Source organism: Salmo salar, chromosome 10 (genome assembly GCF_965601325.2).
Source record: "Salmo salar chromosome 10, fSalSal1, whole genome shotgun sequence".
Taxonomy (NCBI): domain Eukaryota; kingdom Metazoa; phylum Chordata; class Actinopteri; order Salmoniformes; family Salmonidae; genus Salmo; species Salmo salar.
In genome coordinates, this window is record NC_138300.1 from 24,563,493 (window position 1) to 24,587,792 (window position 24,300).

General features: G+C 48.5%; 2 protein-coding genes across 2 annotated transcripts in view; one reads left to right on the plus strand and one right to left on the minus strand.

The window, feature by feature from the left end:
- The first annotated feature begins 1,600 nt into the window (after positions 1–1,600).
- Positions 1,601–2,464, plus strand: LOC106613474 (putative deaminase APOBEC-4). Its single transcript, XM_082956590.1, has 2 exons — positions 1,601–1,820; positions 1,946–2,464. The coding sequence occupies exons 1-2, from the start codon at positions 1,610–1,612 to the stop codon at positions 2,353–2,355; spliced, it is 621 nt and encodes a 206-aa protein (XP_082812716.1). The 5' UTR covers positions 1,601–1,609; the 3' UTR covers positions 2,356–2,464.
- Positions 2,465–6,097: 3,633 nt separating this feature from the next.
- Positions 6,098–24,300, minus strand: part of colgalt2b (collagen beta(1-O)galactosyltransferase 2b) — a 37,662-nt gene continuing 19,459 nt past the window's right edge. Inside the window, exons 2-12 of the mRNA XM_014216471.3 lie at positions 22,446–22,556; positions 22,154–22,271; positions 21,621–21,755; positions 21,223–21,427; positions 19,818–19,937; positions 15,645–15,718; positions 11,848–11,954; positions 11,567–11,699; positions 11,317–11,444; positions 11,001–11,207; positions 6,098–7,101 (exon numbers count right to left, since the gene is read on the minus strand). Of these exons, the coding sequence (XP_014071946.1) occupies positions 6,822–7,101; positions 11,001–11,207; positions 11,317–11,444; positions 11,567–11,699; positions 11,848–11,954; positions 15,645–15,718; positions 19,818–19,937; positions 21,223–21,427; positions 21,621–21,755; positions 22,154–22,271; positions 22,446–22,556 (1,618 nt within the window). The 3' untranslated portion in view covers positions 6,098–6,821. The remainder of the gene's footprint in view (positions 7,102–11,000; positions 11,208–11,316; positions 11,445–11,566; positions 11,700–11,847; positions 11,955–15,644; positions 15,719–19,817; positions 19,938–21,222; positions 21,428–21,620; positions 21,756–22,153; positions 22,272–22,445; positions 22,557–24,300) is intronic.

Below are 24,300 nucleotides of genomic sequence, written 5' to 3' on the forward strand. Positions count from 1 at the left end.
AGGGGGGGGGGGGGGTTAGAAGGATTACTTTGTCCTATCCCAGGTATTCCTTAAAGAGGTGGGGTTTCAGGTGTCTCCGGAAGGTGGTGATTGACTTCGCTGTCCTGGCACATCATCCCATCTGGTTTGCATTTTTTTTTCAACAGGACAATGACCCAACACACCTCCAGGCTGTGTAAGGACTATTTGACCAAGAAAGAGAGTGATGAAGTGCTGCATTAGATGACCTGTCCTCCACAATCACCCGACCTCAACCCAATTGAGATGGTTTGGGGTGAGTTGGACCGCAGAGTGAAGGAAAAGCACCCAACAAGTGCTCAGCATATGTGGGAACTCCTTCAAGACTGTTGTAAAAACATTCCAGGTGAAGCTGGTTGAGAGAATGCCAAGAGTGTGCAAAGCTGTCATCAAGGCAAAGGGTGGCTACTTTGAAGATTTCTCAAATATAAACTATATTTTGTTTTGTTTAACACTTTTTGGTTACTACATGATGTGTTATTTCATAGTTTGATGTCTTCACTAATGTGTCTTCACTATTATTCTACAACGTAGAAAATAGTACAAATAAAGAAAAACTCTTGAATGAGTAGGTGTGTCCAAACGTTTGACGGTACTGTATGTCACAAGCACTTGTTTTAAAGACTTCATCATTCCTGGTGTCCAAGATAAAAAATTGGGCACCACACAACAGAACACTTAAACTGGAACGAGGCCTGTGTGCACACCATACCCCCAAATATTCTAATGAGCCCCCTCTTCTAGCTGGGCTTGGTGGTGGCTGGCCTGTGTGCACACCATACCCCCACGAGCCCCCCTAGCGGGCGGGGTGGCTGGCCGGGTGCCCCCCCCCCCATGAGCCCCCTCTTCTAGCTGGGCTTGGTGGTGGCTGGCCTGTACGGGGCTTAGTGGGGTCTAGCCCCTGTTGGGCTAGTGTGGGTTAGCCTGTGTTGGGCTAATGTGTGATTGATGTGGGGTATCCTGTGTTGGGCTTGTTGTGGGCTAGCCTGTGTTGGGCTGGTGTGGGCTTGTTGTGGGCTAGCCTGTGTTGGGCTGGTGTGGGCTTGTTGTGGGCTAGCCTGTGTTGAGATTGGTGTGGACCGTGTTGTGCTGTTGTACGCTGGTCTGTTTTGGGCTGGTGTGGGCTAGTCTGTGTCCACCTTGCCCACCAAATACCCACATGGGGCCAATGGGGTCATGTTTGCTCTGTAGAGACGTCTCTACTTTCCTTCCAGTGAAGCTGTTACTCATCATGAATCAACTGAGTCAAGAGCCCAGTCTCTCCTCTCCTCTGGCATAACTGAGTAATTTCACCCCGTTACGCAAGAATATCACATCTTACATAATAATAATCAGCTATATGCCCCTCAGCAGCTACAATACATCTTAAAGAAAAATCTGTTTTCCCTTTGGTGAATAACAATGACCATTTACATAGAATACATTTGTCTCTCAACAGACACACTGCAATAGATATGCCCTGCTGTTCCCACACATTTAGTTGTGCATATATGCTGGTAAAGTGGTGAACATGATGTTCTCGTGTACAACACTTGTTAACATGGAAGATTTTCACTGTGTCTGTGTGTACTGCCCCCTGCAGGTCAGTGTGATGAGTGACTATCAGGCAGCGTCCAGCTCTCCTGACTGCCCTCAGTGCCCCCAACACATCCTGACAGGGGCAGAGGCAGCCGTGTCCTACTCCCAGTTCTGTGAAACATTTGGCTTCCACATGGGGCCCTCGGGGGCCAGGGCCCTGCTGCTGTTCTATGAGCTATGGGGCCCCAGTGGGACCTTAGTGCAGAGGGGCCAGGCTAGCAACTGTCTTGCATAAGGTCAACACCCTGAGCCCCTGCTGTTTGACCATCAGGGGTGAGTCAGAGTTTGTCACTCATACTCTCAATGCAAACTGTGTAGCAATGTCGATATTGTATGCATTTACTGCAAGGCTCTTGTGTGTGCCTCCCCAGCTACTTGTCCTCAGTACTAGAAGTGTGTGAGGAAGTGCTGTACAGTAACTACATGCCGTGCCAGGAGTGTTCCCAGACCCTGATCTCCTTCTTGCTGCGCTATCCCTGGGTGCGCCTGGACCTGCTCTTCTCCCAGCTCTACCACACAGCCCCCAGCCAGACCCACAGTTTGGACAATCAAACAGGCCTCCGCAGCCTGGCTGTCCTCACCCTCAGCCCCAACTCGGGAGCTGCTTGGGGGCATCTGCTAAGGTGTTTTGTTAGAGATGTCCCACCGTCGGCCCTACAGCTCCCCCTGCTGCCTGAGAGGGTAGAAGCGGACAGGGTTAATGCAATTCACATCTCAGCTACTACAGGCATAGGCCCTGCCTTTTGGACCTCCCACTGAGGACATACACAGAGCCTGTGGAGAGAACCCACACTCCCCAGGCTCTCAACCTGCTCCCTCCCCCACACCTGAACACATCCATGCGCATCTCCACACCCCACCCTAGGGTAGTTAATGCCCCCTCCCAGCCTATCTTCACCCTATCAATGTGGTCAGACATGTCAGGATGCCTCCACCTTGGAGGGGCCAACCCCAATCTCCTCCCTCTTCCTCTGGGTTTTTCTCCCTCCTGCTCTCTCTGCGGGCGCCTGGGCATCTGGTGGAGATAGTGCAGGAGGTAGAGAAGGAAGTGCGAACAGCAGTCAGTCAGTCCCAACACAGAGACTCGAAAAGAGGAAGAAGATCCAGAAGAAAATAGTGCAGGGGAGTCGTGTGCATAATATTTATCCAACAATAATGAATGGAGTTGATGTCAGCTGTGTTTTGCATTGTGTGCTCCGTATACTCTGTTTGTGTTTGCTGTGAGTGTGTACTTGCCTGCATTCATGTCTGCCTACCCATGTAGATGCACCCTGTTTTGGCACTGCGCTAGAGGCTAGAGGACAGGAGGGTGAGAGGTGGGAGGACTCTGCATGTGTGCGTGCGTCTGATGCTCAAAGGGGCACAGGGTCCTGGAGCACACTGGTGAATACTACACAGCCCCATCCCTACCCAGCCTAGCTCAGCACTGCAGCCTATAGCCGGACAAACAAACAGAGAGAGAGAGAGAGAGAAAGAGAGAGGGGCGGGCGGGGTGCAGCACAGGGCAAACAAATAGAAAGAGAGAGAAAGGAAGGGAAGTGACAGAGTAGAGAGAAGTGGAAAGGGGGAAACGAGGAGAACAGGAAGAGAGAAAAAGGGGAGAGGGGAGGAGAAGCAGGGGAAAGCATGTGCCAGAACAGACTGGGACTGATGAATATTGCAGACTTCATCTGAGCAAACGAATGTTAGGTATGCTTTATCGCTCTCTGCACTCCCCCCTGCCACCCCCCTAAAGTACTGTACATGTACGCATACTGCACAAACACCCTCACATATGTACAAACAAATGCAGCTCAAGTATGTAGAAAAGCAGACAGGCCAGTTCTCCAACTCCCCATACAAACATATTATTTATAAAGCTGAACACATTAATATTTCAAATCTACCAATCTCATTACAACCATACCCTGCCCACTCCAAACTAAACTATGAAGTCATTTGGTGGTGATATTAAATGAACATATACACAGAGAAAGGTAATAACTCAGTGTGTGTGGTCAGCAGTATTTCCTACCTGAGTGCGTGTGCAGAATCCCTCCATTAGAGAGACACTAGAATCATGTGCTCTGCTGCATAGAGGAGGACAGAAAGAGAGAGAGAGAGAGAGAAAGATGGAGGGAAATCTCTTAAAGATATAGTCTCTTCATTTTCTCGCACTCCATCATGTGTCTGTTCTGTCGTCTACTGTCGTTTGACACATCTCCGTGATGCCTCAGCCTCTGTCCAGCAGCAGCAGCAGCAAATCAGAACCACTCGACCCCAGCTTTATCTCTTGCTTTCACACTCACATACGTACACACTTACACACAGTACAGCAATCACACACTATCTCTCCCGTCGTGCTCCCTCTCCAGCTGCAGTGCTGAACTACTGACTCACACTAACAGCTGCAGTGCCGCTCTGCACCTCTCTATCTTACGTCCTCTGTGGCCGTCTATCTGCGGCCGTCTATCTGCGTGTATGTGTATGTGTGCCTGTGTTCCTGTGTCTTTGGGGTGAGTATCTTCACGTGTACTGCCTGACAGCACTTTATTACTACAGCTTGAGAGTGAACCAAAGTATTTTAATAAACAGAATTCAACCTTGTACTCTATGGTCATTGGTCATTGAATGAAAAGGGGACTCCTACTAAATGAGCCAAGCCGTTGTTGATTTAGTCAGATATTCCCCTTCTGTACCATCGGTATCCCCTGGCTGGTTGTCCTTTGCATTCAGGTAATAACTCTAATCAATGAAATTTGCATTATCACTCACAACCAGATAAAAAGTAGGATCAAAAGTACATTATAAACTGGGTGGTTTGAGCCTTGAATGCTGATTGGCTGAAAGACGTGGTATATCAGACCGTATACCACGGGTATGACCCAAAAAAAACAAATGTTTTTACTGCTCTAATTACATTGGTAACCAGTTAATAATAGCAATAAGGCACCTCGGGGGTTTGTGGTATATGGGCAATATGTGGTATCCATAAGAACAGCCCTTAGCCGTTGTATATTGGTCAGATGCTACACCCCCTCTGGCCTTATTGCTTAAATAAACCAGGGTTAGGGTTAGAGTTGAGCCAGGGTGTGGACATAGGACAAGAGGAAAGTGTGGAGAGACATGGAGGATAACAGTCAACATGACTCAATCCTAACTCCAACCTGTCAAATGGGGCTCCTCCTCCACCTCGGATTTCCAAATTCAACACCTGCTCATGACCAGCAGGTGGCGACATTGCCTCTCTTTCTACTTTAACAGAAGGAGATTGAGACTCAGGGACAATGTCAACACAGACAGACAGAATATCAACATGTTCACAGGTATTTTTGCTGTTAGTTAAATCACTCAGGCAAACAAACACCACACTTGACTCTCATAATAGCTAGCTACTGTTTGTGTATGGTTAGAGGTGTGGTTCTGATATGGTGCTGTAGGTTACTGTGGCCTCCTCATCATCCTCCTGTCCAGCAGTAGAGGTATTTACGGCTCAGAGGCAGACTTCTCCATATCCAACCTGCCTGTCTCTTTATGGAACTCATGTGTCTCGTAAAATCCTCCGTTCTGGACAGTTTCTCCTCTTCTCTCTCTCCCTTCCTCTGTTCCCCATGCAGGTCTGAGCCTCAATGACTGATTCTACGGACAGGAACAGTAAAACCCAGAGAGGAATTTCCTATAACCAGACCACGGTGCACACCGTGGGATAGAACATAGTGTACTGAATACTGATCTGAGTGTCTACCTGTACATGCATACAGTGAACATGCTTTGACTATGACTAGAGCCCGAAAAACTGTGGCCACCAACTAAATGGGATTTACTGTACATGAATCGTGTTCTTGAGTGAAATGCTGCCGTCGACCAAAGCTGTGTCTATGCTACAGACAGTAAGGTTGACATGACAAGGTCGTGGGAACAGTGCGGTAGTTTAGGTTAGTGATACAATTGAAATAACAGCAATACACGACCAAAACCTTACACCATAGTCGTTTCAAACCCTGTAGCCATAACAGAGATGATAGCAGGAGATATGTCCAAATCAAACAAACAAACTGCAGAGTGAATGAAAACACAGATTTGGAGCACCACCATTCCAGTTAGATGAAAGGCCAGGTTCAGCTCAGCTCAGTGTAAACCCAGATGAGTGTAGTCTGATCTGTGTGTAACACAGCCTGCTAACTGCTACAACAGTATCTACAGGTTCACAGGCGGACTGTCTCAGGGGAACACTGTCCTCCATCATCCCTGACCTGCTTCTTACAAAGAATCAAATGGCAAATGATTGTGACAGTGTGTGTGTGCGCTCTTGCATGTGTGTATGAGTGTGTATGTACATGTGTTGAGTGTGTCTGGTAGTGACAGTGATATGACATCATATCAACTGACAGCACTCCTGGGTATAATTCAGATCATGGAAAAACACAAACACCAGCCTGCATGCACACTAGCGCACACACACACACACACACACACACACACACACACACACACACACACACACACACACACACACACGTCATTTCAGACAGCTGTAAGATTCCTTTATTCCCTGGGCTGCCCATAAACCACATGTTATTTTTAAATTACAATAATCCTCCTTTTTTAACAATACAATAAACATTGGTTTGTTAGTTTTATCTCTGTACTGCAAACAGCAATATCTGTCTTCCACATGTTGCAGTCTCAGGTCGTCCAGTCTCTGTCTCTCTCTCTCACATCGTCCCTGCATGGTGTGGGTGTTCAGGTCCCCCGTGTCCTTCTCTCTGCGTCTCTGCAAGGTCTCTCTCTGACTGTGTGTGTGTATGTGTTTGGTGTGTGTGTTTTTGTTTGTGTGTGTGTGTGTGTGTGTGTGTGTGTGTGTGTGTGTGTGTCAGACTGTAGAGCGCATGGGGAATAAATACATCTGAGGTCCTGGGCCCACTTCCTCAGTGCACAGACCACTCCGCCCCTCACCAGGCATCCAATGGGATTCACATCTCAGCCTGCTAATATGCTAGTAGACAGCAGATAGCCAATGAGAAAAAGCACTGAGCAGAGTAGTTCACTGTGTATCCAGTTGGAGTGTGTGTGTGTGTGTGTGTGTGTGTGTGTGTGTGTGTGTGTGTGTGTGTGTGTGTGTGTGTGTGTGAGTGTGTGTGTGTGCATGCGTATGCACATCAGTGTGTGAATGTGAATGTCCGTGTGTGTGTGTCCGTGTGTGTGTCTGTGCAAAAACACGTCTACAAGTCTCTCTCTCTTCTTTCTCAGAGTTCATCTCGTGTGGAGCGGGCGGCGGGCGGAGGTGAGTCTCCCGTCACACTGTTCTGAGCCACGGTGTGGATGCGGCCTTGCTGCTCTGTCTTCCTGTCGTGCTGGTGCAGGCGGTCCCAGTCGGTGGCGGTGGCCTCGTCGTCCCAGATGGTGGAGGTCTCTGTGTCACTCACGTAGCCCGGCTCGCCTGTGTAGTGGGTGGGGTACAGGAGGAGGGGCTCCACAGAGAAGGCCTTCAGGTCCCGAGGCTCAAAGTGAGACATGAAGTCAGAACTGACGGAGAGAAGGGGAAAGAGAGGAGGGTTCATTGACACATCAGAGACTATCACACATAGAAGGAGGGAGGAAGACATAGTAATCTGTCATTTGTGCACCATGCAGAATGATACAGGGGCACAGAAAGGAGAGGCTCATATATGGTAATTCAGCACCACCTGGTCAAAGTTGCTCCTTTGCACCCCAGTATCTCTACTTGTACACGCATCTTCTGCACATCTATCACTCCAGTGTTTAATTGCTATATTGTAATTATTTCGCCACTATGGACTATTTATTGTCTTACCTCCCTTATCCTACCTCATTTGCACACACTGTATAAATACTTTTTTTCTATTGTATTATTGACTGTATGTTTGTTTATTCCATGTGTAACTCTGTGTTGTTGTTTGTGTCGCACTGCTGTGCTTTATCTTGGCCAGGTCGCCGTTGTAAATGAGAACTTGTTCTCAACTGGCCTACCTGGTTAAATAAAGGTAAATTAAATAAATAAAAACATTAATCTAAGTGAGCCAGAGAGTGACATGGGTACAGAGAGGGGAGAGGAGTGACACGTCCACTTCAATCAATCAGGCCCTGTCAGCCAGAGGTCAGCTGGTGGAGGTCAGCCCCCCCTGTGGCCATTTGAGTGTCAGCACTCAAAGAGAGTGTAACCTGATGCCTGAATTTCTGCCCAGGGAGGTGAACCCTGAGAGAGACTTAGTCTGAGTGTTTAATTCTCCCAGCGTCAGCACAGAGCAGGCAGAGGGAGAGCAGAAACTGCAGGGCATCCCTAACCCACTTTCACACTCATTCACTCTCTCTCTCTCGCTCTCTCTCTCTCTCTCTCTCTCTCAGATACTCACATATTGAAATTTCCCACACATATTACACAACCTACGTTTACCAACTACACACATTGCTGACTGTGTGTTTACACTCCCTCTCTTTCCCTCTCCTGTGCTCTCTCTCTCTCAACACACACACAAACAAATGCTGTGGTCTGTATTTACATAGTAATTCATACTCACACTCAGACACGCACACACACGGATACACAGACACACAGACGGATACACACACACACACCCTATAGAGAGGTCAGTAGTGCTGAGTGGTTAACTGAAATGTCGGTTATTTTTCCCATTTTTAAACAACTAATTGACCAAAGTCGGTTCGATTATTTGAACTCCATTTCATTCAGTTTTTTTTTTTGAGCTCAAGGAGCACATTGTGCTCAGTTTCTCTAGAGATAAATCAGATCATTCCCGAACTGTGCGATGTAGTAGGGAGTTGTAGTTTCCAACAGGCCATGCTGTAGTTCTACATACTGTAGTTTAGCGCATAAAACTTTATAATTAACTACAATGACCATAATCCATTGCATGGCTACTTGTCCGGTCTGTGTTTCTTTTAAGCCTGCTACATAAGGGAAAGAAGAATGTGTGATCAAGAGGGGATAGAGAGCAGTTTCTTCGTGAGTAACTACCCCAAATAGGTATTTTGTCAGACAGCATAGACAGGCAGCAGCTCTATAGATCTGAGAAATAATATAGTCATCAAATAAAACAAATGTAAAATACACAACAAATATTTTATTAAAGTACTTTGAATAACTGATGATTAATAAGTGATGGGCAGCCACTACCATAGGACTTTTATTCATTGTTCTATTCTGTGTTGTTACAGCTCTCAACCCACAAAATGCATTTAGTGTAAAAAAGAAGAAGATTGAAACCAAAATTGAAAATCTTGATAATTTTTCAATAATCGAACCGAAACGGAACCGACCTCAAAGAGCACTAATCGCTCAGCGACAGAAGAGAGCGACCTAGCAGTGTGGTGCCAAGACAACAACCTCTCCCTCAACGTCAGCAAGACAAATGAACTGGTCAAGGGCTACAGGAAACGTCACATCAACGTGGCTGTAGTGGAGCGGGTCGAGAGTTTGAAGTTCCTTGGTGTCCACATCACTAAGGAATTAACATGGTCCACACACACCAACACAGTTGTGAAGAGGGCACAACAACACCTCTTCCCCCTCAGGGAGCTGAAAAGATTTGGCATGGGTCCTCAGATCCTCAAAAGGTTCTACAGCTGCACCATGGAGAGCATCTTGACTGGTTGCATCACTGCTTGGTAGGGCAACTGCTTGGCATCCGACCGCATGGCGGTACAGAGGGTAGTGCATACGGTCCAGTACATCACTGGTGCCGAGCTCCCTGCCATTCAGGACCTCTATATCAGGCGGTGTCAGAGGAAGGCCCTAGCAATTGTCAAAGACTCCAGCCACCCAAGACACAGACTGTTCTCTCTGCTACCTCATGGCATGCAGTACCGATGCACCAAGTCTGGAACCAAGAGGACCCGGAACAGCTTCTATCCCCAAGACATAAGTTAACCAAATTGCTACTCGGACTATCTGTATTGACATATATGATGACCCTTTTGATTCATCACATACGCTGCTGCTACTGTTTATTATCTATCCTGTTGCCTAATCACTTTACCCCTACCTATATGTACAGTACATAGCTACCTCAACTACCTCGTACCCCTGCACATCGACTCGGTTCAGGTACCTTCTGTATATAGCCAAGTTATCATTCATTAGTCATTGTGTATTTATTTGTTGTGTTATTATTTTGTATATATTTTTCTCTCTGCGTTGTTGGGATGGGCCCTGTTTACAAAGCATGTGACAAATAAAAGTAGATTTCATTTAATTGAATTTTATCCCCCCCACGCACGCACGCACGCACGCACGCCCCCCCACACACACACACACACACACACACACACACACACACACACACACACACACACACACACACACACACACACACACACACACACACACACACACAGTCTCTCCCTGTCCATCTCTCCCCACCCCCATGCTCAGCTCTGGATCAATGGGAATCCTGTCCCTCTCACCAGTAGCAGGAAGAACCATTCCGGACCCACATTCCTCGGAGAACCAGAGTGAGGGAAAGAGAGAGGGAGAGGAAGAGAGACGGGAAGAGAGGGGAGGACAGAGGGGAAAATGCAAAGAGGGGTAGGAAGAGTGAGGGAAAAAGAGGTGGGAGTGGAAAGGGCGGAGAGGGTTAGGAGAGAGGTGAGAGAAAAGGGGCAGGGGAGCAAGGAGAGGCAGAGGGCAGGGTGTCAGAGACAGAGACGGGGCTAAGAGGTGGAGAGAGGGGTAGAGCAGGATTCCCCCAGGAGGAAGCAGACAGATAGGGAACCATTGTGTGTCCTACGAGGGACACCTTACCCATTGATCCTTGGGAACTTTCCATGGCCTGTGGGTAAGGGACCCACTCCATACAGGAGAGAGAGAGGGGGAGACAGAGATGAATAGAGAGTGAGAGAGAGGAAGAGAAAATGAGGAGGCAAGAGAGAGATGGCGTGGGGAAAGGTGTTGAAGAGAATGAGTGAGTGAGAAAGAAGAGGAAGACGGGGACATGCTGGTGTACCTCTAAAACAGCACTCACCATACCATAGAGTCTATATGGAGGCTATATAAACACATGTATTTTTAAACCTATGTATGCATTATTGTGCGTCACACTTCATTTTCGTTGTAATTGATTGTCTAGTCTGTTTCTAGTCTCTGTGTTTGTCTGTCTGACTTTGACTGTCGAAAAGTGACTCTGTCTGCATCTTCTCCGTGTTTGTTTCTGCACTCCTCTGCTTACAATGTAAATGCTGTTATAAATGTAGATGCTGAAGTAAGTCTGTCCTTCATGCAGATGGTATCTCAATACGAGTCTGTTTGTCTTTCTGTCTCTAGCAGTCTTTCTATGCACTTCCCTGTCCCTCTGTCTGTCCCCGTCGGTTCTCCTGTCCGTTCTCTGTCTGTCCGTCCCTCTGTCTGACCCCCTACCTGTCCCCGTCTGTGTCAGCCAGTCACTTACTTGGGGTGTTTGTTGAACATGACAGGGAGGAACTCATCGACAGGTAACATCTTGCTGAAGGCCTGAGCAGCCAGCAGCTTCCTGGCACCCTGCGCTGACAGGGCATAGCCCAGCGTCCAATAAGAGTAGTCAGCCTCCACCAGGTTATTAACCCCTTCCACCGAATGCTCCGGCTGGTGCACCTGCATACGCTTACGCCCAACATAGCTGCAGGAGAGAGCGAGAGAGAGAGAACGATAGATGGAATGAATTATACATAACCCCAAAATGTAGAATTACACATCATAACAATGCTACTTGTAGACTTATTTCTTACATGAGATCCCAGTCCAGCTGGGCCTTCTCTACTTCCTCTATGATGGTCATCATTCGTCTCTTAAACCTGGGCTCAAAGCGCACATCATCCTCCAGCACCAGCACCTTGGAAAGACCACGCTCCACCATCTGACAACAGCACAGAGAATAGGTCTGAGGTCACAAATCCGCAAGAGGACACAACCACTGAGAGGATAGGGGATCTGCATCCATCCATCTATCGTAAGGATAGTATGGTTAGTTCAGCGTACCTGTACCCAGGTGGAGTGGTGGCTGAGGAAGCAGCCTATCTCTCCTCTGGTTAAAACACGGCCAGAGTACGGGTCCTTATAACCTGGAATCATCTCTATACCCAACGCCTGCAGCTGAGAAGAGTTCAGAGCCCTGAGAGAGAGAGGAGGAGAGTGAGAGAGAGAGAAAGAGAGGGATTGTGATCGATGAACAGAGAACTCATTTAAACCATAGTGTCCCATGCAGCTATGCAGTCCTGTGTGTGTGTGTGCGTGTGCGTGTGTGTGTGAGAGAGACCTACTTGCCGTCCACTGCGTCAGTGAGGGTGGCCTGCAGACCCAGAGAGGCCATGGTGCTCAACATCCGCTGTCTCCTGTCCAGACGACGTTTCAGATTGATCAGGAATATCTGAAACGAAGGGAGGGAAGGAAGGGGGAGAGAGGGAGTGAGCAATCAGGAGGAAGAGGGGAAGTAATCCGAGTAGGAAAGTTGAGTTGGAAAAAAGGGGAGAGACACGGGGGTAATGGATGAAGGAACAGGAAGTAAGAGCAGGAAAGGGAGGGGGAGAAATAAATGTCACATCACTATAAATAGTTCCTCTAAACCAGGGGTGGGCAATAAATTAGGCTCGAGGGCCACATTGGGATCTCAGAATTAAGTGAAGGGATGCAGAGAATTTTTTCGGACCTATTTGTTTTGCAAAAGCAATTTGTGGGCCAGAAAAAAGGGCAGTTATTTGAAAACTTGTAGTTCCATTATAATTTCTACATACTTTCTATCTGGTTTCAGATGTTCAGGAGTGGCCTGGTGTCACGTCTACACCCACTCCTCCCCTCCGGCGCTCAACGTCACCGGTTTACTAACCACCGGTCCTGGCAACCATATTTACGCACACCTGGCATCAATCATTACGCATACCTGCGCTTCATCATGAGGCACACCTGGATTCCATTACGTCACTCATTACCTCCCCTTTATCTGGCATTCCCCAGGCAGTATTGACTATGTGTTTCATGTCTGTACGCTACTCTTGTTTCTTGTATTGTGCCATGTTCCATTTATTATTAAACTCACCACCTGCACTTGCTTCCCGACTACCAGCGTCTCCGTTACAGAATACTGCCTCAACAAATGGAAGCAGCAGGAAATCAGGACATCTTCCAGATGGTTGATGAACAGGGATACCTACTTCGTCAACACCACGACTAGCTGGTGCAACTGGGGAAGGCTATGTAAGATGTGCTTCAGTCTTCAATGTCTCGAACATACCAGAGAGGTGTTGCCTTCAATTAGTGGAGAATACTCTGCCAGCACACCAGTCCATGTAACAGTCCGCCCAGGTCAGCGATGCCCTTCTGTCCCTCCTAGATGGATATGACGAAACCCCATCTAAATGCCGTGGCTCCCTATTCCAGTGCTCCCTCTATTTTGCACAACAGATGGGAACCCCAACCACTGAAAGGTCCAAGGATGCCACGGTTATTTCTCTGCTGACTGGGTGGGCGTTGGAGTGGGCTATGGCTGTCAAGGAGAGGAGGAGCTGGATTCGTATAAAGGGTTCATGGCTCTGTTCAGAGGTATCTTCGATCATCCACCGGAGGGCAGAGAGGGGGGTGGGCACCTATTCCAACTATGTCAGGATGACCAGACTGCTGCAGAGTACTCACCTTCCGGACTGTAGCAGTAGCCAGCAGATGGAATGAGCCGGCGCTCTGTACGCTATTCAGAGGAGGACTGCACGAGGAGGTCCAGACGGAACTGGCATGTCAAGATGACAACCTCTCCTTGGACGTACTCATCGCGATGGCCATCTGTCTGGACAACCTACATTGGGAGCATCGGTACCCTCGTCAGTTCTCTCCCTCCCTCAGTGACCACTCTGTATCAGATTCTGAACCCATGGAGGTAGGGGTCACACGCCTCCCTGTGGCTGAACGACGTAGACGGAAACAGCTGGGGCTCTATCCCTATTGTGATCAAGGAGGGCACCAGCTTCAGCATTCTCCGGTATATCCTAACTCGGGATCCACGAGAGTAGAGAGACGGTCATGTGATCTTCTACCTCCTGGGGCAGCTGTGTGTATCCCATCTGCATCATTTTCTGCCAGACCCTTGTGTCAATCTACAGTGCTAGTGGATTCCAGTGCTGTGGGTAACTTTATTGACCAGGCCCTTGCCTCCTCTCTCAACATCACCTCATACCCACTCTCCTCTCCGTTTCCTGTTCAAGCCCTGGATAATTGATCACTATGATCCGGAACCATTGCACACATCACCACACCCCTCACCCTCACTGTGGAGTCCACTCATCAGGAAAACATTCCATTCTAACAATTAGTGCTCCAGTTCACAAGATCATCCTCGGCCTCCCATGGCTCCAATGCCGTAAACCCACCATCTCATGGTCGAAAATTAAAATCACGGACTGGGCACCCGAATGCCGGAGGACCTGCCATCTCTCTTGAGTCGTATCCCCTGTGGTCTGGGACGTAGATCTGGACATTTGCCAGGCTCTGGAGAGGGAACCCGCAGCCACTACCTATCCTCCTGAGCGCATCTACATTCCCACGGGGATAAGGGAGCGGCTGTTGACCTGGGCACACACAGCTGCCATCACTGGACATCCTGGGATCACCCGTACTATTCAATCTCTCTCCGAGAAGTATTGGTGGCCCACCTTGGCGCAGGATGTTGTTCGTTACGTCAACTCATGTTCTGTGTGTGCCCAAACTAAGTCCCCGTCCGGCACGCTCCAGCAGGGGAACTCCTTCCCTGGTCTCATCTGTCCATTGACTTTGTTACCGATCTCCCCTCTGACGGTTTCACCACCCTTCTGGTGGTTGTGGATAGACTTTCAAAATCATGCCGGTTTATTCCACGCTCTGGTTTCCCTACAGCTCTCCAGGTCGCTGAGGCACTGTTCCAGCAGGTTTTCTGGCACGATGGCCTTCCAGAGGACATCGTCTCTGACCGTGGACCACAATTCCCGTCACGGGTATGGAGGGTTTTTATGGAGTAACTGGGGTTCAGTCAGCCTCACTTCCGGGTACCGACCTCAGTCCAACGGGCAGGTGGAGAGGATGAACCAGGAGCTGGGGAGGTTCCAGAGGAGTCTCTGCCAGGACTGGCCGGGGGAGTGGGCCCGACTCCTTCCCTGGGCGGAATACGCCCAGAATTCATTACGTCACTCCTCCACCGGGCTTACTCCCTTCCACTGTGTCCTGGGTTATCAGCCGGTCCCGCAAGAAGCTGAGCCCCTGGTTTGTGGGGCCGTTCAAAGTTCTCCGGAGGGTCAACGAGGTGACGTATAGGTTACAGCTTCCCAGTGACTACTGTATCTCACCTTCTTTTCATGTCTCCCTTCTCAGGCCGGTGGATCCTGGTCCCCTGGCTGATGCTGTCCTCCACGACACCCCTCCGCCCCCCTTGGACGTCAAGAGGTCCCGCCTATGCTGTCAGATCCCTACTAGACTCCCAACGTTGTGGGGGTCGGCTCCAGTACCTGGTGGACTGGGAGGGGTACAGCACAGAGGAGCAGTGTTGGGTTCCGCTGGAGGACATTCTTGATCCCAACATTAGCCGTGATTTCCATCTTCACAGCCTGGACCAGCCCGCTCCTCGTCCTCGGGGCTGTCCCTCTGGGAGGGTTACTGTCACGTCTACTCAGGCTCCTCCCCTCCCCCTTCGGTGTTGCCGGTTTACTAACCACCGGTCCTGGCAACCATCATTGCACACACCTGCGCTTCATGAGCCATACCTGGACTGCATTACCTCACTCATTAACTCCCCTTTATCTGGCACTCCCTTAGGTTCATTCCCCAGGCAGCATTGACTGTGTTTCATGTCTGTATGCTACTCTTGTTTATTGTATTGTTCCGTTTATTATTAAACTCTCCACCTGCACTTGCTTCCCGATTCCCAGAATCTTTTACACCTGGGTAGTTTTTTTTTAACCCCAAATAATAATTCCCCCACAAATGTGTGTCTATATATATATATACTTAAACCTCCTCCGGGCCAGATTGAATGGTCTCGTGGGCCGGGTCTGTATACTGCCCACCCCTGCTCTAAACAGTCAGGGCCAGTGTCTTACTGTACCTCATCAAAGCCCATCTTGTCCTGCGGCATCTCGGGATTGTACAGGTACTCTGAGGGTGCTATGTTGTGATCAACTGTAGAAACAGGAGTTAGAGTTAATATAGCAGAGTGGGATCAGAGAGAGTATTTCCTCTAGGGTCAAACTGGTTTGTTTCCCATTATCATGAGCGAGAGAAATGCTGAGGGAGGAAGGAAAGAACTAGAGTTGGAAGAGGCGAAGCGAGAGGGTTTAGTCTGCCCATGACAATAAGACCACGAAGTGAGAAATTGTGGTCAGTGTCAAATTTGGTCAACAAAAAATGTCCTACTTGAGGCTTATTTGATTGAATAGATGTTTCGTGATGGTTAGGTAATCAATGTTCTGTTTGTCTGTTGCCAGTTCATCTTGTCAAGCTTACCAGCGTGTTTTCCGAGTTCCTGTTTTTCCTAGTCCACCCGGTTTTGACCTCTTGCCTGTCCTGACACTGAGCCCACATGCCTGACCATTCTGCCTGCCCCTGACCTCGAGCCTGCATGCTGCCCGGTACCGTTTGGACTCTGACCTGGTTATGAACTCTTGCCTGTGCTCGACCTGCCCCTTGCTGCTCAATAAATATCAGAGACTCGAACCATCTGCCTCCTGTGTCTGCATCTGGGTCTCGCCTTACGTCGTTATAGTACGAACTGGCCATGACTAACCCAGCAGATGTAGACCAGCTCAGTCACGCTGTCTCCCTGCAGGGAGCCACCATTAAAAAACATGAGGAGCTTCTCCTCATTGAATCCCCTCACGTCCCTGTTATGTTGGAATTTTCTTGGCTTCAAAAGCACAATTCCGTTATTAACTGGACCACGGGTTCAATCCTAGGTTGGAGCCCATTCTGTCACTCCCACTGCCTTAAAGCGGCGCAGCCGCCCCCAAGACGTCCTCCTCGGGGTTTAAGTAAAGCCTCGGATTTCTCTACTGTTCCCACAGAGTACCATGATCTCTTGGAGGTATTCAACAAGGCTCGTGCTACCTCTCCACATTGTCCCTATGATTGTGCCATTGACCTCCACCCGGACACCACACCGCCTCGAGGTCGGCTATATTCCCTATCCGGCCCCGAGACCAAGGCCATGGAGGAGTACATTGAGGACTCTCTGGGTGCTGGGAGCATTCATCCTTCTGCATCACCTGCCAGCGCAGGACTTTTCTTTGTGGAAAAGGACAAGACCGTGCGTCCATGCATCGACTACTGGGGCCTCAATGACATCACGATTAAGAATCGTTAGCCCCTGCCACTCCTCTCCTCTGCTTTCATACCTCTCCAGGGGGTTACCATCTTTCCAAGTTGGACCTTCGGAATATCTACCATCTCGTTCGGATACGTGAGGGGGACGAGTTGAAGATGCCTTTCAACACGGCCAGTGGACACTATGAGTATCTGGTCATGCCGTTTGGGCTCACCAACGCCCCTGCTGTTTTCCAGGCCCTGGTCAACAATGTGATCCGTGACATTCTGCATTGTTTTGTGTTTGTCTACCTCGACGACATCCTTGTCTTCTCCCGGTCTGCCCAAGAACACGTCCGACAAGTCCTTCAGCGCCTCCTGGAGAACCAGTTGTTTGTGAAGGCTGAGAAGTGCGAGTTTCACCGCTCTACTATCTCCTTTCTGGGATACATCATCGCTGAAGGAAATGTCCTGATGGATCCTGAAAAGGTGAGAGTGGTGGTGCATTGGCCCCAACCCACGTCCAGAGTGCAACTGCAACGTTTCCTGGGGTTTGCTAATTTCTACAGCCGCTTCATCCAGGGCTACAGGACCCTGGCGGCTCCCCTCTCTACACTCACTTCTCCCAAGGTACCGTTCACATGGTCCCCAGAGGTTGACAGGACTTTTGTGGATCTTAAGCATTGGTTCACTACTGTCCCCATCCTCGTCCATCCGGACCCATCTCGTCGGTTTGTGGTTGAGGTCGATGCTTCTGATGTTGGAGTGGGGGCCATCCTGTCCCAGCAATCTGCCCAGGACCAAAAGCTCCATCCCTGTGCTTTCCTGTCCCATCGTCTCAACTTCGCTGAGAGAAACTACGACGTAGGTAACCACAAACTTCTGGCGGTTAAGATGGCGCTGGAGGAGTGGAGGCACTGGCTGGAAGGTGCGGAACATCCATTTTGGTTTGGACCATAAGAATTTGGAATATCTCCGCACAGCCAAGTGTCTTAACTCTAGACAGGCCCGTTGGGCTCTGTTATTCACCAGGTTCAACTTCACCATCTCCTACCGCCCAGGGTTTAAGAATGTGAAGCCAGATGCTCTCTCTCGCCTGTACAGTTCCGCTGCCACACCCACTGACTCTGAGACCATCCTCCTTACCTCATGCCTTGCAGCTTCAGTTGTCTGGGGTATTGAGACCCTGGTACGCAACGCACAACGGTCCCAAACGGACCCTGGAGGGGGCCTGGCTAACCGGATGTTTGTCCCTGATTCGGCCCGGTACCAGGTCCTGGAATGGGCTCATTCCTCCAGGCTTACCTGTCCTCCTGGCTCCTGTCAAACCCTGGCCTTCCTCTGACAACGCTTCTGGTCGCCTACTATGGTTCCTGATGCCTCTGCCTTAGTCACTGCATGCACGGTATGTGCCAAGAATAAGATTCTGCAGAAAGCTCCGCTGGGCCTCTTTCAACCACTGCCTGTTCCTCATTGCCCCTGGTCCCATATTTCTCTGGATTTTGTCACTGGGCTTCCTCCGTCTGATGGCAACACCGTCATCCTGACAGTAGTGGATCGGTTTTCCAAAGCCGCCCATTTCATTCCTCTCCCCAAACTACCCTCAGCTCATGGTGCAGCACATCATCCAGATCCATGGACTCCCAGTGGACGTGGTCTCCGACCGGGGTCCTCAGTTCTCTTCCCGGCTCTGGAAGGGGTTCTGCACCCTTATTGGGTTGTCGGCCAGCCTGTCCTCCAGATATCATCCCCAGTCCAACGGCCAGTCGGAGCGAGCGAACCATGACCTGGAAACAACACTACGGTGCCTCGTCTCAAGCAACCCCACTACCTGGAGCCAACAACTTGTCTGGGTGGGGTATGCCCGGGAACACTCTTCCCTGTTCGGCCAGTGGACTCACCCATGGAGCACTCGAATGGGGAATCAGCCCCCGCTCTTCCCTGAGCAAGAACAGGAAGTCAACATACCCTCAGGCGGCTCTTCTCAAGACCAACTCCAGGTATCGTCGACAAGCGGACCGCTGCTGGACTGTCACACCCTGATCTGTTTCACCTGTCCTTGTGATTGTCTCCACCCCCTCCAGGTGTCACCCATCTTTCCTATTACCCTCAGTGTATTTATACCTGTGTTCTCTGTTTGTCTGTTGCCAGTTCGTCTTGTCAAGTCAACCAGCGTGTTTTCCGAGTTCCTGTTTTTTCTTGTCTGTTTTTTCTAGTCCTCCCGGTTTTGCCCTCTTGCCTGTCCTGACACAGAGCCCGCCTGCCTTACCATTCTGCCTGCCTCTGACCTCAAGCCTGCCTGCCGCCCTTTACCCTTTGCACTCTGACCTGGTTATAAATTCTTGTCTGTCCTCGACCTGCCTCTTGCTTGCCCCTTGTTGCTCAATAAATATCAGAGACTCAAACCATCTGCCTCCTGTGTCTGTATCTGGGTCTCGCCCTGTGTCGTTATAACGAATGCACTGATATAAATGGACGCAAGTGGCATTTCGTCAACTTGAAAAAACAACTTCATATTGGAAATCATTTTCTTAAGAACTAGATGACACGAGTACTGTAGTCAACGGTAATGTTTTGTTTTGTGCGGATGAAGGCATCACGACAGAATGAACTGACGCCCAGATTGTGTATCTGCTCTCTAATAGACTGGAATAGTCAATGCCTCTTCCCGCCATCTTTGAGGACATGTATTTCCATTGTTAGAGTGGTCACTTGACTATCTTGTCAATATAATAGATAATCTTTGGAGTTAGTAAAGCACTGCAGCAGGCCTGAGACAGAAAGAACTAGTGATGGGCTATAGATACTTAAACTATTGACTGCAATTCCGGTGATAAGCGTAAGGGTTAAGGATAGGTTTTGGCTTAAGGGTTAGGGTTAAGTTCAGGGTTAAGGCTGGGTCAGTGTTAGTGGACCATCTGTAGGGGACTGTGTTATTTAGAGAGGGGTGTGTGTGTTTGTCATAGGTGTGTGTGCTTACTCATGGCCTCAGCGATGGTGTGTGTGAAACTCTCCTTCTCGTCGTCAACATTCTGCGAGGCCTTCAGAGGAACCGGCAGGAAGCCATAGTGCTCTCTGTTACACACGTACATCTGCACATCTGGAAACAAACACAGTCACACAGAGTTCATCAAAAACACACTGATACACACATACACCTGGACATCTGGAAACAAACACTGCTATACACAAACACTACCATGATTGTATCGCCGAAGTACATGCTGGTAGACAGCCTACAGACTCGCACAGCTAAACATACACAATGTCTCATATAACCACAGTATTTAAAGGAAGATACAGTAAGCACAAGGATATACAACTGACGGAATACAACTGACGGAATATATACAACAATGTCCTGGCCTTGTGATTTGAAGCAATCCAGAGCAATTTTTTGGGAGAGGCTGGTGATCCTCTGTGGCCGAATCACGCTCTCTGTTGTCGTGTTTTGAAGGATTGTATTTGTTTTTGTGTAGACAGGAGTAGTTGTATGGTTTTGGCGAGTTCAATTCGGTTTACTTTGGCTTCCGCAGGCCTATTGGACAACTAGGGTTTTGTGTCTAAGTAACTTAGCCACTTTAGTGTACATACATACCATGTCTACATATTCATTCAATAACATGTACCATTTGTGGGTATTAGGGCCTCTTCTGAAAGGTAACTAAGAACTCAATATCTGACAGGTTCAATCACTCATGATCAGTATCATTCTGTGGTCACTGGTCATCATCATATTCCTGTAGCATTTCAGATGGTTATTATCTATGCTTAGAGCACGTCAATGGTTGTATTGAATTGTTTAATGCCCTAACCAAATGGAAGAAACACTTAAACAACATGGCCGTGTGTGTGTGCATGCGTGTGAGAGAGAGACAGAGAGATGTGAGTGTGTGACATTACTGTGTTTTTAGCACGTGTTTGTGCATTCCTGTTATGTGTGTAATAGTTCTGCTTGTACTCTACCGATCATTAGCCACAACAAATAAATCAAATCAAGTGATATTGGTCACATACACGTGTTTGCGGGTGTAGCGAAATGCTTGTATAATTACACACATTCAGTCAAGTAATTAAGTCACACATCTGGTGTCAATTACCCAGCCTGCCTTGTTTCCCACATTTAAACACCTGATCGGTTATTTTGTAAAACATGCCTTCAGCACAATTCAGTACTAGCAGATGTTTCTGAACCAGGCTATATGACTCTAAGCTTACACAGTTGGTGTGTGGGTGGGGTTGCTATAGTGTGAGGGCTATGTTTTACAACACATCCAATAACATGGACTAGGATTTGGTTTCTGGACAGGCTCATGGTGACCACACGTGGCGGGGTTGAAGAGATGGGGGGCGATTGGGGGTGGGGGTGTGTGTTGAACTCTGACCTGCCTGCCGGGCAGAGAAGGAGAACACCATGATGTCATCGAAGGCCCAGCTGTAGTCAGGGTGAGGGGGGTAGAAGGCCAGCTCCCTGCTGGCGCCACGCCTCAGGTCCAGCAGGAAGGTAGAATGCACCATGGGTACAGCGAAGCAACCCAGACGCTTCCACTCCCTGATTGGCTGGTAGTCAGGGGTACGTTTGTAGTAACCCTGGGGGAGAGATGGAGAGAAATGGAGAGGGAGAAAGATGAAGATAGAAGGAGACAGAGAGAGAATTTACAATGTGAAGGGCTTAGGGGTACAGAGTGCTATGAGGTCCCAAATGGTAATTGGAATGACTTTAATTGCCAAAGTGAAGAGGTGACAAAGAGAGTAATGATGGGGTCTCTATTAGGCTGTTTACCTGTGGGGTGATGCCACACCAGAAGTTAGAGTAGAGAGAGCGTGACTCTAGCATGGGAGCTACCAGAGTCAGGTTCTCAGCCATGAGCAGGTTGAGAATCTTTGGGTTGGTCAGCAGGTTATCACCGTCTGCAAACTAGATACGGAGAGAGACAGAGCAGGATACCGCATAAACACACAGAATGTAATCTAACAAACATCTAGTATTGCAGGTATACAGTCTCATGAAACCAGAGACAGAAAGCAGGTGTCATCATTCACATACAATAATAACTAATGTTACACTGAAATGTAACACATGTAATCTGGAGACACCTGAAACCCCACCTCTTTAAGGAATACCTGGGATAGGATAAAGTAATCCTTCTAACCCACCCTCCCCCCCCAAAAAAAGATATAGATGTACTATTGTAAAGTGGTTGTTCCACTGGATATCATAAGGTGATTGCACCAATTTGTAAGTCGCTCTGGATAAGAGCATCTGCTAAATGACATAAATGTAATCTCATAGGTATATTATGAACTGAGTCTCACCAGTATGTAATCTGCCCAGCGTTCCCGTGCTGCCTTAAGAGCAGCCTGCCTCAGTTTCATCACATGGTTGAAGCGGGACGGAGGCCAGTGCTTGGGCCCCCACTCATCAGTATATGACCTGAGGGCAGGACAAAGAGCTTCACTTTCAGTGTCTCATATTCACCATGCACTGATGAGCAGTGAACTTCAAAGATGTAGAAAATGAAAGAATGTGAACCAGACTAGATGGTGTGGTGAGATGCTCTGAGTGTGGGGAGGGGAGGTTGGCTGGGAGGGGGTAAAGTACACTTACTTGGGCTCCTCCATAGGTCTCCACTCCACATAGTGGTACTGGTCCTGAGCCTGCTTCAGCCACTCCCTCAGCATGGCTGTGCTGTTGTCCACACTGTGGTCTGTCGCTGCCCTGAGACACAACATATTATGGGACACTATATTAACACAACGTAATGCACAAACAAGGTAATGAAGTACCATCTCACTGTAGCCCTTTCCTGCAGTCAAATGACCAAATCCCCCTCTAGTGGCCTCATAGGTGGAGCGTTATTCATATTTTTCATTATTTAAAAAAAACTGCAGAAAATGTGGTGTTTCTATGTCAAACGGTTTTGTTATATTTCAGGCTTGTGTAATATAAAGTGTAATATTGTGATGCAAACTCGAAATTGAATACATTTAAACTCTATATCTGACATGATACAGGTGTCTTCTTTTTTTATGCTTAGAACCATGTGTATGAGGTGTACACGTTTGTTTGAAAGTAGATTTGTTTAAGACTACCAAGAAACACTTTGACCCTGATTTAGCCCACTCCAGTATTAAAAAAACCATGATGAGAGTGTCTACATAACACATCAAGGTAATGTGTCGACATGATACAGCAACATAGCTGATATACTGTGTGTATGATCAGAACACACCCACACACACAGTGTCCTGTGTAAATCAGGTCTGGCAGACAGTTTGGAAAGCTATAAGGTGGAAAGGCTGTAAGCACAAACCACAGAGAGTAAAAAGAGCAACAAACAAACAGGCCAGAGTGTACAGTACAGTACTGCAGCTGGAACACCTCTACCCTCCTTACTGACACTGCTGCCACTGTCTGCACACCGTTTGCCTGTCCTTACACACACCTACCCCAACTCTGTCACACACTCACCCTCTCTTTCTCACCCATGCTATCACACTATCACTTCTACAGAGTTGTGGCCTCACAGTAATAGCCTATGACCTTGAGAGGGTATCTATAGTACAACTTCAACATAATCAAGTAAATCTAACCTGCTTCCCTCTCTCTCTGCACCTAATACAGTATGTGCTTAATGGAGGAAAGGTCAATAGAGAGAGAGCGAGGCCAGTGTATCTTTAGAGGTCGCAGTGCCACTGCTGGCACACACACTCACACACTGGAGTTTTCCACTGCTGGCACACACACTCACACACTGGAGTTTTCCACTGCTGGCACACACACACACACACACACACACACACACACACACACACACACACACACACACACACACACACACACACACACACACACACACACACACACTGGAGTTTTCCACTGCTGGCACACACACACACACACACACACACACACACACACACACACACACACACACACACACACACTGGAGTTTTCCACTGCTGGCACACACACTCACACACTGGAGTTTTCCACTGCTGGCACACACACACACACACACACACACACACACACACACACACACACACACACACACACACACACACACACACACACACACACACACACACACACACACACACACACACACACACACACACACACACACACACACACACACACTGGAGTTTTCCACTGCTGGCTGTAATATTCCCGGCCATAACCTCTCCAGACAAACTCTCACCCTACTATGTTGGAGTGCAGACAGACCAGAGATAGCAGTGTACACATTTTACAAAACCGCTGCTAACACTGTCCACCGTGAGATAACACTGTAGAGAGAATTCATTACACACAGAGAGAGAGAGAGAGAGAGAGAGAGAGAGAGAGAGAGAGAGAGAGAGAGAGAGAGAGAGAGAGAGAGATTTCTCAGCAGACAGTTGTGACTTCGTATTAACAGCTAGACACTAACAGATTTCCAGACAGACAGCGCCAGTCCAGC

Coding starts and splice junctions, on each gene's coding strand:
- LOC106613474 (XM_082956590.1), top strand. CDS start 1,610: ATGAGTGACTATCAGGCAGCGTCCAGCTCTCCTGACTGCCCTCAGTGC. Junction 1,821..1,945: donor GAGGGGCCAGGCTAGCAACT/GTCTTGCATAAG, acceptor ATTTACTGCAAG/GCTCTTGTGTGTGCCTCCCC.